Raw genomic sequence first — 13,574 nt, 5'->3', positions numbered from 1 at the left:
AAAATCCACATTTCTGCCTGTAACTACACAGTATGTGATGATGTCGTCTCCATCCTGCATGTTTTATGTTTGAATTAGCCAGAGAATTTCTAGATAGACGGGGAATGAGCATGACAATACTGAACAGAACAATTATATCATATGTTGTTTATTATTCACTGTTGTAATTCCTAGCAACATCCTCATGGACTGATTTGATTTTGTGTTTTCTTTTTTTGGGTTTTTTTTTTGAGAATTTTGCAAGAGTAAGTGTCACTTGTGTCAAGTTGCAGATGTGCGGAGAGAAACCTTTCAGCTGCTGATTATTTTTCTCTGTCCAGCATTGTACAGATGGGAGCGGCTGATGGAGGCCAGATGTGCCTTTCTCATATGCACGGACTCTGATTTTGGAGCAAAAGTGTGAAATATGCTACATGGACAAAAAAAAATGAGGCAGATTAAAGGCTGAAGGTTTTATTGACATTTATTAGTTTGGCGCGTCGACGTGTGAGCGCACTGGGATGATGAATTAAGCTTTTCATTGTCGGTGGATCTCACTGTAGGAGTTGAGTAGATCGCATAATGTGCTTTGATCAGATGTTGTGTTAGTGGTGTGAGGGAGTGTTAGGAGTATATAATCTATTGAGAGACAGCAGCAGGAGACTGAATATATTAATTATCTGCAGTGCGATCGGTCTTAAAAGTTCCTGAAAGTAGGTGGACGTACAGTAGGGGGAATGTGTGTTGTGTCTGTGTGTGCTGCCAATCTGTCATTTCCCCTGTTGTTACATTCATCTCATCATGTTATGCTACATCAAATCATCGTGTTTTAATTGATTTTGCATTTATTGTTTTCCTTTTCTTTTTTTTTCTCCTCTTCCATCTCCTTCCTTCACATCGTTTTTGTGTCTTTATCCTCCTTTTCCCTCTCGTGTGAATCCGTTCATCCGTCACCACATTTGTGTGTTTTCAAACATCTTGTGATTATCCTCATGTCACTGTTGCTAATGCATTGTTGCTGCAATGCAATCACATCTTCCTTCCCTGTGCACTTTGTGTGTGTGTGTGTGTGTGTGTGTGTGTGTCTGTGTGTGTGTGTGTGTGTGAATGGGTGACGTAACAGTCCAAATGAGATCCCTAGCTTAGACGCCCCAAGTCCATCCCCCACCCCGCCCCTTGAACCCCAGACACAGATTCAGCAGGAGCATCAGAGTGTTGAGGAGGATGAGGAGGAGGATGAGGAGGAGGAGGAGGGGGAGGAGACTGCATCCAGACCTTGCATTGAGACCCACTCAGCGAGCATGAGGAGGAGCAGTGAGCCTCTGCCCTGTAGCCTCCCCCCGCCCCATGCAGAGTCCCCCACGGAGACTGTAACTCACCTGACGGTCACCTCAGAGCAAAGGTCTTCACCTTAATTCATGTTTTTTTTTTCTCTGTACCTGAAGGCATCAGCCCAGTTCCCTTTTTTACTGAGCTTTTTATAATCATGTCTCATTCGTAGTTCCTGTAAATCTACCAAATCTAAACGCTGATCCTAGAGTCTTGTAGAATTTTAAATTACCAGTTTATGTTTTTCTAATGAGAAATAGTTGATAATGTTTTTGAGTTTTTGCTTGTTGCTTCCGAAGGGGAAAGTAAATCAATTTTACACATCAAGAAGTTCCTACTTAATAAGTGAAAAATAAGCCTTTTGTGGCTCCAGAGTGATGCAGTGCTGTGTGTAATGATGATGTCACATGATGCAAAAGACTACAAGTCTGAGAGTAAAAAAAAAAATCTGGGATTGTCCAGTTAGAAAGACGTGAGCTAACTACATCTCTTTAGCTGCTCCTCTTCTCTGCTTGAGGCTAATGGTTTGAGGCTACATTAGCTGCTAGCACACCCGATGCTCCAAGCAAACTGTTGCTGTTGAAGTTGCATTGTGGGTAATGTAGGCACCAGGTTTTGACAAGGAAGAAAAAGACGAAATCTCTGTTTCTGCTGCATCACTGCCTCTCAGACTCCGGCCTGCACGTCTGTCCCAAAACAAATGTTCCCATCAGGGAGGAAATCCACTGACTTCAGTGTGAACAGTTTTCATCACGACTGTTTCTGTGGTAGAAAATAGCAGGTCTTTTCCATCCGGCCGCTTCGCTCTTTTGGGCGCTGCCGCTACCTGATCATCGTTTCCACTGCCGCTCTTATCCCGAGTGAGTGAACAGTGAGTTAGCAAGAGGAACGCGAGGTCTGCCTCAGGGCCGCACATTTTACAGCACGCTGTCAGGTAACAAGGTGAGGATTATGAGCTGTCAAGACACAATGCTGTCGTATATTTTACAGCTCAGAAGTCCAGTGTTAGACAAAAAATGTCAGTTTTGTTATTTCACAATCCAGCCTTATCCTGTGTTATTTCCTCGTCAAGCCAGACGCTTCATTCACAGGCCTGTTGGAGGAGTTATTACAGTCACACCCCCAGTTTCCAGCATTTTCTGGCACCGATGTTACAGCATTGATTGGATTGTCAGCGTTTCAAGGGAGTGAAAAGAATCCTTGGTACAAATCAGACTTGTGTGTGTTGCTGCGCTCCAAGGAAGAAGGGGGATTTCTATGTTTATAAGGGCTTTGATAGGAGCTTCTTTAGTAACAGCTTGCATTTTTCCAGAGAAAAAACAGAGGCAGGAGTTTGTGCGTTTTAGTGTTGCCACCTCTACACACCGACATAGCTGTGTTTTGAGCTGTGTCGGGAAAGTTGTTGTTGTAACATCCTTTTCGTGAGCAAAACATGCTGAGATGTTTGTTTCAGTTTGTTTGGATGGAAGAGTGGAGCTCGCATCCAGCCCTGCGGTGGTTTGTGTATTAGCTGTTAACTGTGTTTCTTATCTTGAGCAGAGATGCCAGCAGTCGTCTTAACATTTGGGAGGAAAATATTGCTCATTAGTCCAACCAGAGATTTGGCTGAGTGGAAGAAAAATATCTACAATTATGCATTTTTGAAATGATAAAAATCTAAATCAAGAAATAGAACAAGCAGGATCCAAGAAAGCACAATTGATAGCCCTCCAGTAACCTTTTAATTTGCACTTGACCTTTCCTTGACCAAACTAGTGGTGGAAAAAAAACTGCGTCCACAAACACATAAACACACTCACACTCACACTGGCAGGGAACATGAACATGCGACCCACCCTCAGGATGTAAGGAAATGAGGCCTTCTTCCTTCCCTGACCCTGAGCAGGCTGGGACTGAGGCCGGCAGCTGGCCAGTCTCTCTCTCCCCACCGTGCACTCTGGGAATTTACAGTCCAATAATAAGCCTCCCAGAAAGTAGCTGTTCATCACAGGGTGATAAACAACAGTGCATTTTGCTTTGCCTCGGATCTGTTTTCACATCCAGTCTGCTATGAATGGATCTGTGACCATGCTGTGTTATATTCTCAGATTTACTGTCTTCAGAAAATAAAGTCCAGTAGGATTGCCGAGAGGAATGCTGTCTGATGATGTAGGATGATAACCAGGCGGCAGTACGTTTTAGTTTGCTTTGCTCTCTGCAGTACTCCAGCTCGCTCGTGCTCAGAGGAACTCTTCCACCATTCGACGCCTCTAGCAGGAAACGCCACGGCAGCCTCAGCGGTTGCATCGGCTCCCGTCAACGCGGCCGGGAGACAACCGCCTCCAGCGGAGCGGGAGGAGGCGGTCGCTGGTGCGCCGTTCGTGGCAGATGCGGAGCAGGAGGAGAAGCGGGCCCGTCGAACGCTGACCTCTCCTAAACGCATCGCCACCCAGAGTCCCTCCCATTTTCTTCCCGTGCCTGCTGCCATGGCAACCACTTCAAAAGAAACAACCGGTACAGCCCGGCGAAAGGGCAGGGCACTGAGCGAAAGTGACGACCCGCAGGGAGGGACTTCCTGGTTGGACAGCGGTCTTCCAGCAACGTGAGCTCCGTCCAGCAACTACACTACATTTTAATGAACTACAACAATTCAACGTGTAACTAACAGGATCTACTTTTCCCATGATCCTTTTCAATACTTATCTCAGCATGTGACCTTGACCTCAGACAGTAATGGATGAATTAACTACCTAAAGATCGCACAAGATTTTTTAACATGAATGCAAATTGATCAAAAATCTTTTGTTAATGTACAGAGTGCATGGAAACTCTTTATCTTTCAAATTTCTTCTTTTTTTTGTTTTGTTTTGGTTTTGAGAAATTTGGAGGGAAAAAAAAAAAAGTTTGAGAACATGGATTAACTTTGCATGACCTGAGCTGGAAATCTTTGATCTCTTCAGGAGACCCGACACGGGAACAACTCCAGCTGATGCTGAATTGAGTTTGATCCAATTTGAACCAAAATATCACAAAAAAACATTATGTACATATCTAAACGTACATGAAGTCAATTGGTCCATCATTAAGCAATCACAAGTTCCCCGTATCACAACAAAATAAATAATGAAATTGGTAAACCGCAGTGTATCACAGGCAGACATCTCCCTACAAAGAAACATATGGCGGATTACTACAACGTACCATGTGGCAAATAGCCATCTTTGAAAGCAGTCTCTCTGCTTTTGATTTACAGAGTCTTCTCTTAATTTAGTCTCCTTTTTCTCTTGTGGCGAGCAGCCACAGGCCACAATTGCTCTCACACCCCTCCAACATCACAGAGGCGGCTCCATAAAAAAAAAATAAAAAGAGAAGTGTGTGAAGACCTTTGTGGTTAAGGCCAAACCTACAAGTGGCGGTCACAGACAGAAAGAGAGAAAGAGCCACGGCCTTGATGTTGCTCTAGTGCTGTCTAATAAGAGATGCATGTGCTTACTTTTAATACGTTTAATAATATGCTAAGGTCAATGCCGTGTGCATCTGTTGTACGGCAGCAGAGCGTTGTGTTTGCAGTGCTGCAGTAAATCTGTCTTCTGTTGTCCTCTGGCTGTGTTTTTGGATGAGACTGCCCCCTTGTGCCTGGTTTGAGGTTTATCATGAAACCCAGGAGCTGACAAATACATCTGTGCATCCACACAAACCCCCAGGACACACTTGTTTATCTAAAACACTGTTAATCAACCCTACCTGGTGCGTAATCTGTATTTAATCTGTCATAACTGCCTCACGATCACAACACACAAATGTTAACCCACTAGCTACAAATCAAATATCCCATCTCTGTGTTTTTTAATATTCACGAGTGGATGATGAGTTTCTCTCTTGAATGTACCTGTGTTCATTTGTGATTGTGCTCTCTCTCTCTCCATGCTCTCTGCCCTCTGTAGATTCAGCCACACAGATAGTGTGTCAGATGACTCACAGTAAGTTGTCTTTTGAAGCACTCAGAGGCTCAGCTGCCTGGCACCACGCTGCTCCGCACTACAGAACAAACCGCACTCAATAAGTCATTTAATCATTCACTGACTGTTCGAATTGGATTTTATTTTTTATTTATGCAAGTGGAGAAAAAGCTGCCAAACGGTTGAAGTCATTTAAAGAACTTCACATACTGACGTTTAAGGTTTAAAGGTTTAGCCATTATTTTTGTGCCAGTTTACAACATATATAATATGTTGAGAATTTCTTAATAGCAGAATAATTACAAGAGTGTTTCATACATTTGCAACCTAACCTCTCATATGATACTGAAATCTTCTTTTGAATGTCAATAATTGATACTCGAATTTGTGTTTTAGACGTAGCAGCTCCAGCACAAGTGTTGAGTTGTATGAGATAAATTCATTTATAAAAATGATCCATATTAATTCTACAGTAATTTATGCAGATTTCATAGAGCTGTAGGTCAAAGTAAAAACAGGCATCACTACATTTGTTACATGATCTCTCCAAAAAGTTTTCTTTACATGGACAATAAAAATGTCTCCCAATTAAGCAGATTTTTCCTACTTGCATCTCTCATGAAAAATATAAAATAACATGTTAAATTTTAGCAGTATCAACAGTGCCCCCCTTCACAAAACACGAAACACCATGAAAATATGTTTTCTGTAAATTCGGTGGACATGCTTTTTTGACTTTTTGGCTGGCAACAATCCATCAGATTTACTCCCTGCAGCAGCCGTCGCTGTGGAGAGGACTTAGTGAACTACGCTGCTCTGACATCACCTCGGTGCTTCTGCCAGCTGCATGTCTCATGTAACACAATCATCTTCTCATCCATTCTCACCTCTTTACCTTATGAAACACACATGACCATGAAACCATCATGGTGATCTCCTCTGCTGCTACAAGCTGATGCAAAACAAAAAAATAAAAAATAAAGTGCAGCTTCTCCTGAAGCCGGAGAGAGGATTCACGACCAGGAGATGACTCGAATGCAAGGAAATAAATCAAGTTTGTAGTATTGTATCGGCACATGCACTTCAGAGTGTACAAATTACACCTGTAACTTTACGACTGCACAAAACTTTTTACAGTGAAATACGATGTCAGTCATCTCCCAGGTTGAAAACACTCTCCTGCTACAAGTGTGTTTGGTCCACGCAGTGACCAGCGGGCTCCATTAAACATCTGACTGTCTTTAAACATGAGCAGTTATTACACTCATGACTTTATGAGCAGGGGAATTGTTTAAACAAGAATGAAACGACTTAACTCTGTGATGAACATCCAGTCCAGCTGCATGCTCCTAACAGCGAGGCTGCGCTTTCCCGTCTGTGTTTGTAGACTCTGAAAAAACGAATGCTTTAACATTACTGACCGAAACAAAAGATCAGTGTGAACCTTCTGTAACCAGCTTTTTGCCTGAATGAATAATAGACTGGTCGCCGCATCTCATGCGCTCGCATCGAAATGTTTACTAAAAGCTTCACAACAGTTACCTGCAGCTGATGTTTTCAAAAAGCCGACATGTTTTATCTGATGCTTTTTTCCTGTTGAAACAAATGTTGGAATGTGACATGAAACAAACAAAGGAACAAACTTAAGGAGGAATAACTCGGAGGGAGAAATGCTGTTTGATGTGGTCGGAGGGGAAGACGGGCGGGATGTTGTGTTGGATCTGAAATCTTAGTTATGCCTGTTGGGTGATAAGAGGTCATCTTTGAAGACGCACAGTTTTTATTCATCTTATAAAGTCACATTTTATTTTGTCTCTTTTCCTTATGATGGACTGCTGCAAAATACTTTTGTGAATGATGTGTTTTGTTTGATACTCTTGTATATAAACGTGGATTTTGAGTGGAGTGTCACCTCTAGGGAGGATTATTTATCAGTGTTTTGTTGACATGAACTAACCCGTTTAACCACGGCTGAGTCTTGGAAAAGGTTAGGCCGACAGTGTGACTGTATGAAGCAGAGGCCAACATGCAAACACACTGCACTGAACTTGCAGTTGTGATTGATTGATTGATTATGAACGACTAGCAGCTGCAGCAGCAATATGAACACATAAGAAACTAAAAAACCTAACTTGACTAATTCACTTTTAAAAATAAACATCATGTTTTTCATCATCCATATTCTTTGCCTCTCTCTCTCTCTCTCTCTCTCTCTCTCCCTCTCTCCCCCTCCCCTCCCTCCCTCTCTCTCTCCAGGAGTGTGAGTATGATCGACATGCGTGGAGAAGAGGATACCATCTTGCAGCCCCACAGTCAGGTGCGTCATGAACTGATGCACAATCAGTACAACAGGATGAAGGAAGAGGAGGATCACTGGCAGGATGTGAGTGTCTCACATTTGTCTGACTGTTTATTTTGGACTAAGATGGGTTTTTTTTGTTTTTTTCTCATATATTTTATAGTTTTTTAAATCCCATGAGGTTTGTGTCTAATCTGCACAGTTTGTATTTCTTGTCTCCACTGTGTGAGGAGCTGATCAGTTATATGCAGTGGTTTTCAGCGCCTGCAGGCCGAAGCATTAACTCCAGTAATATCTTCCTCTGCCCCAGTTAAACCACTTAAATCAGTTTTTCTAGGGCCCCAGCAGCGCTCCAGGTCTCACGCCGCTGCTCAACCGAACCCTCTCGCTTTGCTTCATGTGGAACTGACACACTTGAAATCTGCTTGTGCGTGTCAGGACCTGGCCCGATGGAAAAATCGAAGGAGGAGTATTTCCCAGGATCTGATCAAGAAGGAGGAGGAGAGGAAGATGATGGAGCGGCTGATGTCGGGAGACACCTGCCCCTCCCACAGGAGGAGAAGCATCAAGACGTACAGAGAGATAGTGGAGGACAAGTATGTGAAATGCACAGTAACAGCGTTTGTCTTAAGTAGTATTCCACTAAAAAGCCAGACGTGCATGTGCAGAACTAGACTCATTAGAGTCGAGGAAAAGGAGGTCTCACTCCTGTTAGCAGGCACGAAGGTGACAGCGACTCCTCCTGGAGCTCAGTTAAGTAGGTCTCCCACAGAGAAACAGGAGAAGACAGAGAATATCTACATGAGTAATAGTAGAGGTATAAATAATAGATCTGTTCTTGTGATGGATAACTGTGTAACGTTTTTTTAGTGGTTGATTTTATGATGATATCTTGTGACCTCTTGGTAATATTGCTCTGCGCTTCTCACTTAGCTGGTGAATCAGTTTGTCTCTTTGGATTCAATGGCTGCCGTCGAAAAGTCAAAATAATCTCTTCTCCTTTTCCTCGACCTCGACGCAAAACGTCATGAGGGGAAGGAGAATTCATAAGGGAACAACGGTGCTGAGAGAATCCGGCTGCACGATCACTTCTTCTTTTTTAAACCAACTTTATTTATAACACAGACGATTTACAGGCCACTGCTTTCCTCACCACAGACACAAAAACAAACACAATCGATATGTTGAAATAAGATAACATGAAAGAAATATACAAGTAGACAATAATAATTCAACTGAGTACCAGGCCAGGATGAATTATATTTAGGCATAAATAGGCCATATATAGTTTTATATGCTTTGTTAAGTAGAGAAAATATCTTTTTTAGTGCAGTGAGCTATTTCCATAAGTTTTGGCTAGTGTCACAAACGTATAGTAGCTCTGTTGTTTCTACGTTTATGTGGGTCTGCTGCTGTAAAACTACAATTGTGCAATTGTTTTAAACGTTGGTGCAGCAAGGAATTGTGGGACGGCATTTTCTCCTTTCCTTTCGTAAAGGAAGGCTCAGTGTTTCTTATGCTAAAGGAGATAAGATAGGAAGCACTAGAGCTCATTTCCTTATCCTTGAGAGAATTGGATCAGCTCTTATCGTGGCTGACACTTAGATACTTCCGGGTCATTTCACTCAGTTGGGAACCTTCCTAAGCAAAAATTACTTTTCAACCGCTGTTTCTTTGTCCACGGTGGCTGTTTCTGTGCATTTTATCCACCTGGTTATTTCCTGTAGGTATTAAGCTCATGTCCTTTGGACCGTGATATTGACTGTATTATGTGTTTAAATCAAAAATAATAAATATTAAATGAAGTGCTAATAGAAAGTAGCAAATCAAACTGTATTATATTAGTTGTTTCACATTTGAAAGTTTTATCCTTTCTGCACCTCCTCTCCTCGTGTCTACTAGGGAGCGCCGTGAGGAGGAGCTGCGAGACGCCTACAGGAGAGCCAGATCCCCGGAGGAGGCGTCAGTCATCCTCCAGCGCTACGCCCAGCGTTTCTCCATCAGTGAAGCGGTCCTGGAACGCCTGCAGCTGCCGAAGCTCCTGGATCGCAGCATCTCCGCTGACCCCTCCTTCCCCTGCTCGCCCTTCCCTCTCTCCCTCGCCGCCTCCCCGACGACCCCAGACCCCTTCGACGTGGACCCCAATGGGCCCCTGAGGTATCTGCGCCAGCAGTCGGCTCCGGCTCCAAAGTTCACGTCCACGCTGGAGGCGCGGATCGAGGAGTTTCCCAAAGACTTGTCCTCGCACCAGCGGCCTCAGATTCGCTCCCGCTCATCCGAGCCGCCATCCACCCGAGCCCTGTCGCCCAAACCGGTGCCTTTGCTGACACCCAAGCCTTACTTTGAGACCCGATCCACAGCGGCTGAACCGCGGCCCAGCAAGGTGAGTTTGACCCTGAGGCACAGAGTAACCCGCTCACATTAGCAGCGTTATGACATCACTTCACCAAACAATAACAATGAAAGCATGTGGCGCTGTGAGAACATCTGGGATTACAGCCATGTGTTTTCAGATGCCTGGTTGTCATGGTGAAGTGCGACCTATTTTAACCTAAGTTTCTTATTAGATGAATTAAATGATTGAGCTTCGGTGAGTGTGACCGCCAGGGATCTGCAGTGCACATGGTTGAGGTCTCCACCACTTTGCATGCGGTTACTTCCCAGTGCTGGCTGCGCTCCGTGCCGGCCGGTGGGTGAATTCCCCTCCGGCTCTCTTGGCATTTACATGAGAATGCCACAGAGCCGCCATGGTGACGAGCCGACCGGTTTCTGGGAAAACACATGAAGAAGCATGTAATGTTTCAATTTAGCTCAAAGTACTTTCAACGGGATCCATTTCCTTTTTCTTCTGGAAAAAAAAAAAAAAAAAATTCCAAATGGAAATATTCAAAATGAGATCTTATGTTTTGGCGTGGCGGAGAGGGAGGGGCGGGTTATTATCAGACCAAATGGAGCAGAGCACTTTTCTGGAATGTCTTGTCAGGAGTCTGAGTGGAGCCCGGCTTTGAATGGAGCCCTCTGTTCCCTATTGACTTAAGAAGTTGACAAGTAGGGTCCTCTCAATGTGAAGTGGGCTCCCAGCAGACAAAGCGGGCCCACACAAGCTGCTAGGGGTAGGGATGAGAAGGCGGGGGGGGGGGGGGGGGGGCAGAACTGAGAGGCTGCATTCACCCAGCTCCACCGCTGTGTCTTAAGTTACGGCTCGCCAGGAGATCCTCACACATGTGTTAGTGGCTCTTTGTCACAGAGGCCGGCACGGTGTCGTGAGCTGGATGAAAAGCTGATAACAAACGGAGATGAGAGGCCGGTGATGACCACAAGTGAGAGCTCTCATTGGGCTTTAGTATTTTTATTTTTTCATAAAATTAAGGTGCAGAATCTTTAACTTATCGTTCACACACAATTTCAAGTCACATGTTTATGTTTATTTCTCTTTGTTCAGCTTTGTCGTCCTTGTTTTTGCTCTCAAGTCCACATGTACCTCCCTGGATGTGGTTATTGGTACTTTGCACATTGAGAGACATTTGTAACTGGAGTCAAATTCCTTGTGTGCACAAACATACTTGACTTATAAAGCTGATTCTGATTCTGATGTCATTCACACACAGTATTAAGCAACTGCAGTTTCCTGTTTTGATATTCTGTGCATGCTTTTTTTTGTTTGTTTGTTTAGTTTCTTGCACGTTTATAGATGCAGATATGTTGCCTGAACTTTGGTCCTTGAGTAAATAGGAGTTGTTCTCCTTTCCACAAATAATAATAAAGAATCTAGAAGCTTAAATATCAGAAATTGGTAAATGTAGGGCAGGAAATATTCACTGGTGTACGGAAAAAGTTAGAAACGTTCATGGATTTCAGTCATATTATTGATTTAAGTATTGTCTGGACTTGTGTGAAATTATTTATCACTGTTAACTGTGTCGTCCTCTGATCCAGGCGGACGGTTTGCTTCGAATCAACGGCAACATAGGAAGCGACGATGTTCCCACCACACCTGAGAGTCAAGGAAGGGAATCACCTCCTCATTTCCAGGCATCCCCTTCCAAAACCAGTAACAGCACAGTAGACGCTCGCTCCTCAGCGGCGTCACCCGCACACAGTCCACACGCCTCCCCCGCGGGAGGAAGCCTGGCGTCAACGAAGGCCAAGGAGGAGGTACGAGGCGCCAGTGAAGCAGCGGCTGAGGACGTCAGAGAAGAGAAGAAAGTCGCAGAGCATTCGACCCCACCGAGTCGGCCCACCTCGCTCCCAACGGTGAGGATGACAGAGAGTGTTTAACAGTTTCCCTGAGCCTAACCATTAAATGGTTAATTAACTGTTGACATTGTTGAACATTAGTTGAGCATTAGTCTGTAAACTCCCTGTCAAAATAAAGTGTTTTATTGACAGGATACAGCCAGGCCGAGTTCGTAGCCAAACGGTGATTCGTTGGGACCCGTTGTGGATTTTGTAGCACAGACTCACAGTAATATCTTGCAGTGTCCTACTTATATTTCTCTGTAAATGAAATTAGTTCTCTGGAGTCACAGCAGCAGACAGCCCTGCTTTGTTTATATCAAACCCAAACCACTTCCTGTCTGCCCTCATGTGCATACATTGTTTAGTACGGCTACAATCTGTATCTAAAATACTACATCCAGACACACATTCCTTTCCTCTGTAGAAGTTATTTAATAAGTTTATCTTGAACTGAAATCTTTTTTCTTTTTTACACGTTTTATGCACTGGTGACTAAATGTGGAATAATTTGCGGCCTGTACAGGAACTGCAGAAGCCGGAGGAAAGCTTTGGGAAGGCTGGAGTCCAGACAGCAGCTGCTCCCGAGGAGAAAAAGTCTGCTGCAGCTCAACCAGCACCAGCTTCAGGTCTGAACGGCACGCTGACACCTTGTGGTTACTCGCAGACTTGTCATTACGGGTTGTGTGCATGTCAAAGCAAAGTGTCTTTAACTTTTCATTTGATTTGATGAACATCGGTGATAAAGTTGTGTTGTTTGTGTGTTTTTTCAGAAGCCAAACAAGAACAAGAAAAGGCTGAACCATCTGATCAAAGCATCTCCAGTCTTCTCCAGTCGGGCGTCGGCACGCAGCAAAGTCAGCCGGTGACTTTACAGGTGAAGACGGAACTAATATAAACCTCAGCCACCAAAACACGCATCACCCGCCCGTCGTTGATCTAATCTGTGAATCTCCCCGCAGACAACTGTCCCCACTCCCCAGGAGCTGTCACGGAGAAGAGAGAACGTACCGAGCTTACCCGCACCAGGATCGTCTGGGTATCACCCGCCGCGGGAAACGACGGCAGGTCAGTGAACTACTCACAGCCGAGTAACCGAGCCAGCAGCTTCTTTTCCATACATCTCCTCGTTTTCTGAGTTGGATTAGCAGAATCCTCCTGCTGGGTTTTTCACTTTTTGCACTTTTTCTGTTTTGCTGTTGAACCGCTAGATGTTAGAATCAGAGTCAAAGGGGCTGTCGTTGATTTGTGACCCTGATCGGCCCATTTTGACAACCTGCACACAGCCCCGCTTCACCGTCCATGTTTTAGCTCTCATGTTGGGATTGTCTGGAAATTCCAGTTTGGTGGAAAATGCTCTGACTTTTTACTATATCTGAATTACAACCTCCAAAAACTGCTTATCCTCTTAGAGTCCACACTGGAGCGTTACTGTGAAACCCTTCCCCCAATTTGACCTCTCTAATTCTCTCAATGTCCATTCCAACACCTGATTTTGACATCTTTCTATCCCTCCCTCCCTCCCTCCCTTCCTTCCTCCCTTCCTTCTTACCTTCCCTCATTCCCTCTTTTCCTTCCACCCACATATTTTTTTTATTTCGCTTTAGAGTTTGCAAACAGTGTCAGGTCTCCGCTGGCAACCAGCAACCCTAAGTTACGTTGGGAGTTCTTCGCTCCACCAGGTAAACCCTCACATTTATCGGCGGAGCTCGTGGTGAGCCCCCCCGGTGGTGAATGCACAGGGTCTCCCTGCCATTTCTGCAAGAGCTACACAACAGCTGTTGTGCCCCCCC

General features: G+C 44.4%; 1 protein-coding gene across 10 annotated transcripts in view; it reads left to right on the top strand.

The window, feature by feature from the left end:
- The window catches only part of LOC111644671 (LIM and calponin homology domains-containing protein 1), an 87,551-nt gene that overhangs the window by 65,092 nt on the left and 8,885 nt on the right, over positions 1 to 13,574 (top strand). For 4 of the 10 annotated variants that reach the window (XM_087170249.1, XM_023393615.2, XM_087170248.1 and 1 more), the window contains 11 exons: positions 1,103 to 1,381; positions 3,509 to 3,889; positions 5,232 to 5,267; positions 7,503 to 7,629; positions 7,984 to 8,141; positions 9,448 to 9,928; positions 11,482 to 11,799; positions 12,308 to 12,410; positions 12,555 to 12,658; positions 12,744 to 12,849; positions 13,389 to 13,463. In XM_087170249.1, the coding sequence (XP_087026375.1) occupies positions 1,103 to 1,381; positions 3,509 to 3,889; positions 5,232 to 5,267; positions 7,503 to 7,629; positions 7,984 to 8,141; positions 9,448 to 9,928; positions 11,482 to 11,799; positions 12,308 to 12,410; positions 12,555 to 12,658; positions 12,744 to 12,849; positions 13,389 to 13,463 (2,168 nt within the window). The remainder of the gene's footprint in view (positions 1 to 1,102; positions 1,382 to 3,508; positions 3,890 to 5,231; positions 5,268 to 7,502; positions 7,630 to 7,983; positions 8,142 to 9,447; positions 9,929 to 11,481; positions 11,800 to 12,307; positions 12,411 to 12,554; positions 12,659 to 12,743; positions 12,850 to 13,388; positions 13,464 to 13,574) is intronic. The other 6 variants (XM_087170252.1, XM_087170251.1, XM_087170250.1 and 3 more) reach the window with 5 other exon arrangements.

The sequence above is a fragment of the Seriola lalandi genome, unplaced genomic scaffold, assembly GCF_002814215.2.
Source record: "Seriola lalandi dorsalis isolate HSWRI2012SDOR001 ecotype SW California unplaced genomic scaffold, Sedor1 jcf7180002054940, whole genome shotgun sequence".
Classification (NCBI taxonomy): Eukaryota; Metazoa; Chordata; class Actinopteri; order Carangiformes; family Carangidae; genus Seriola; species Seriola lalandi.
The sequence above is the reverse complement of the archived record's forward strand: the minus strand, read 5'-3'. Positions and strand labels throughout refer to the sequence as shown.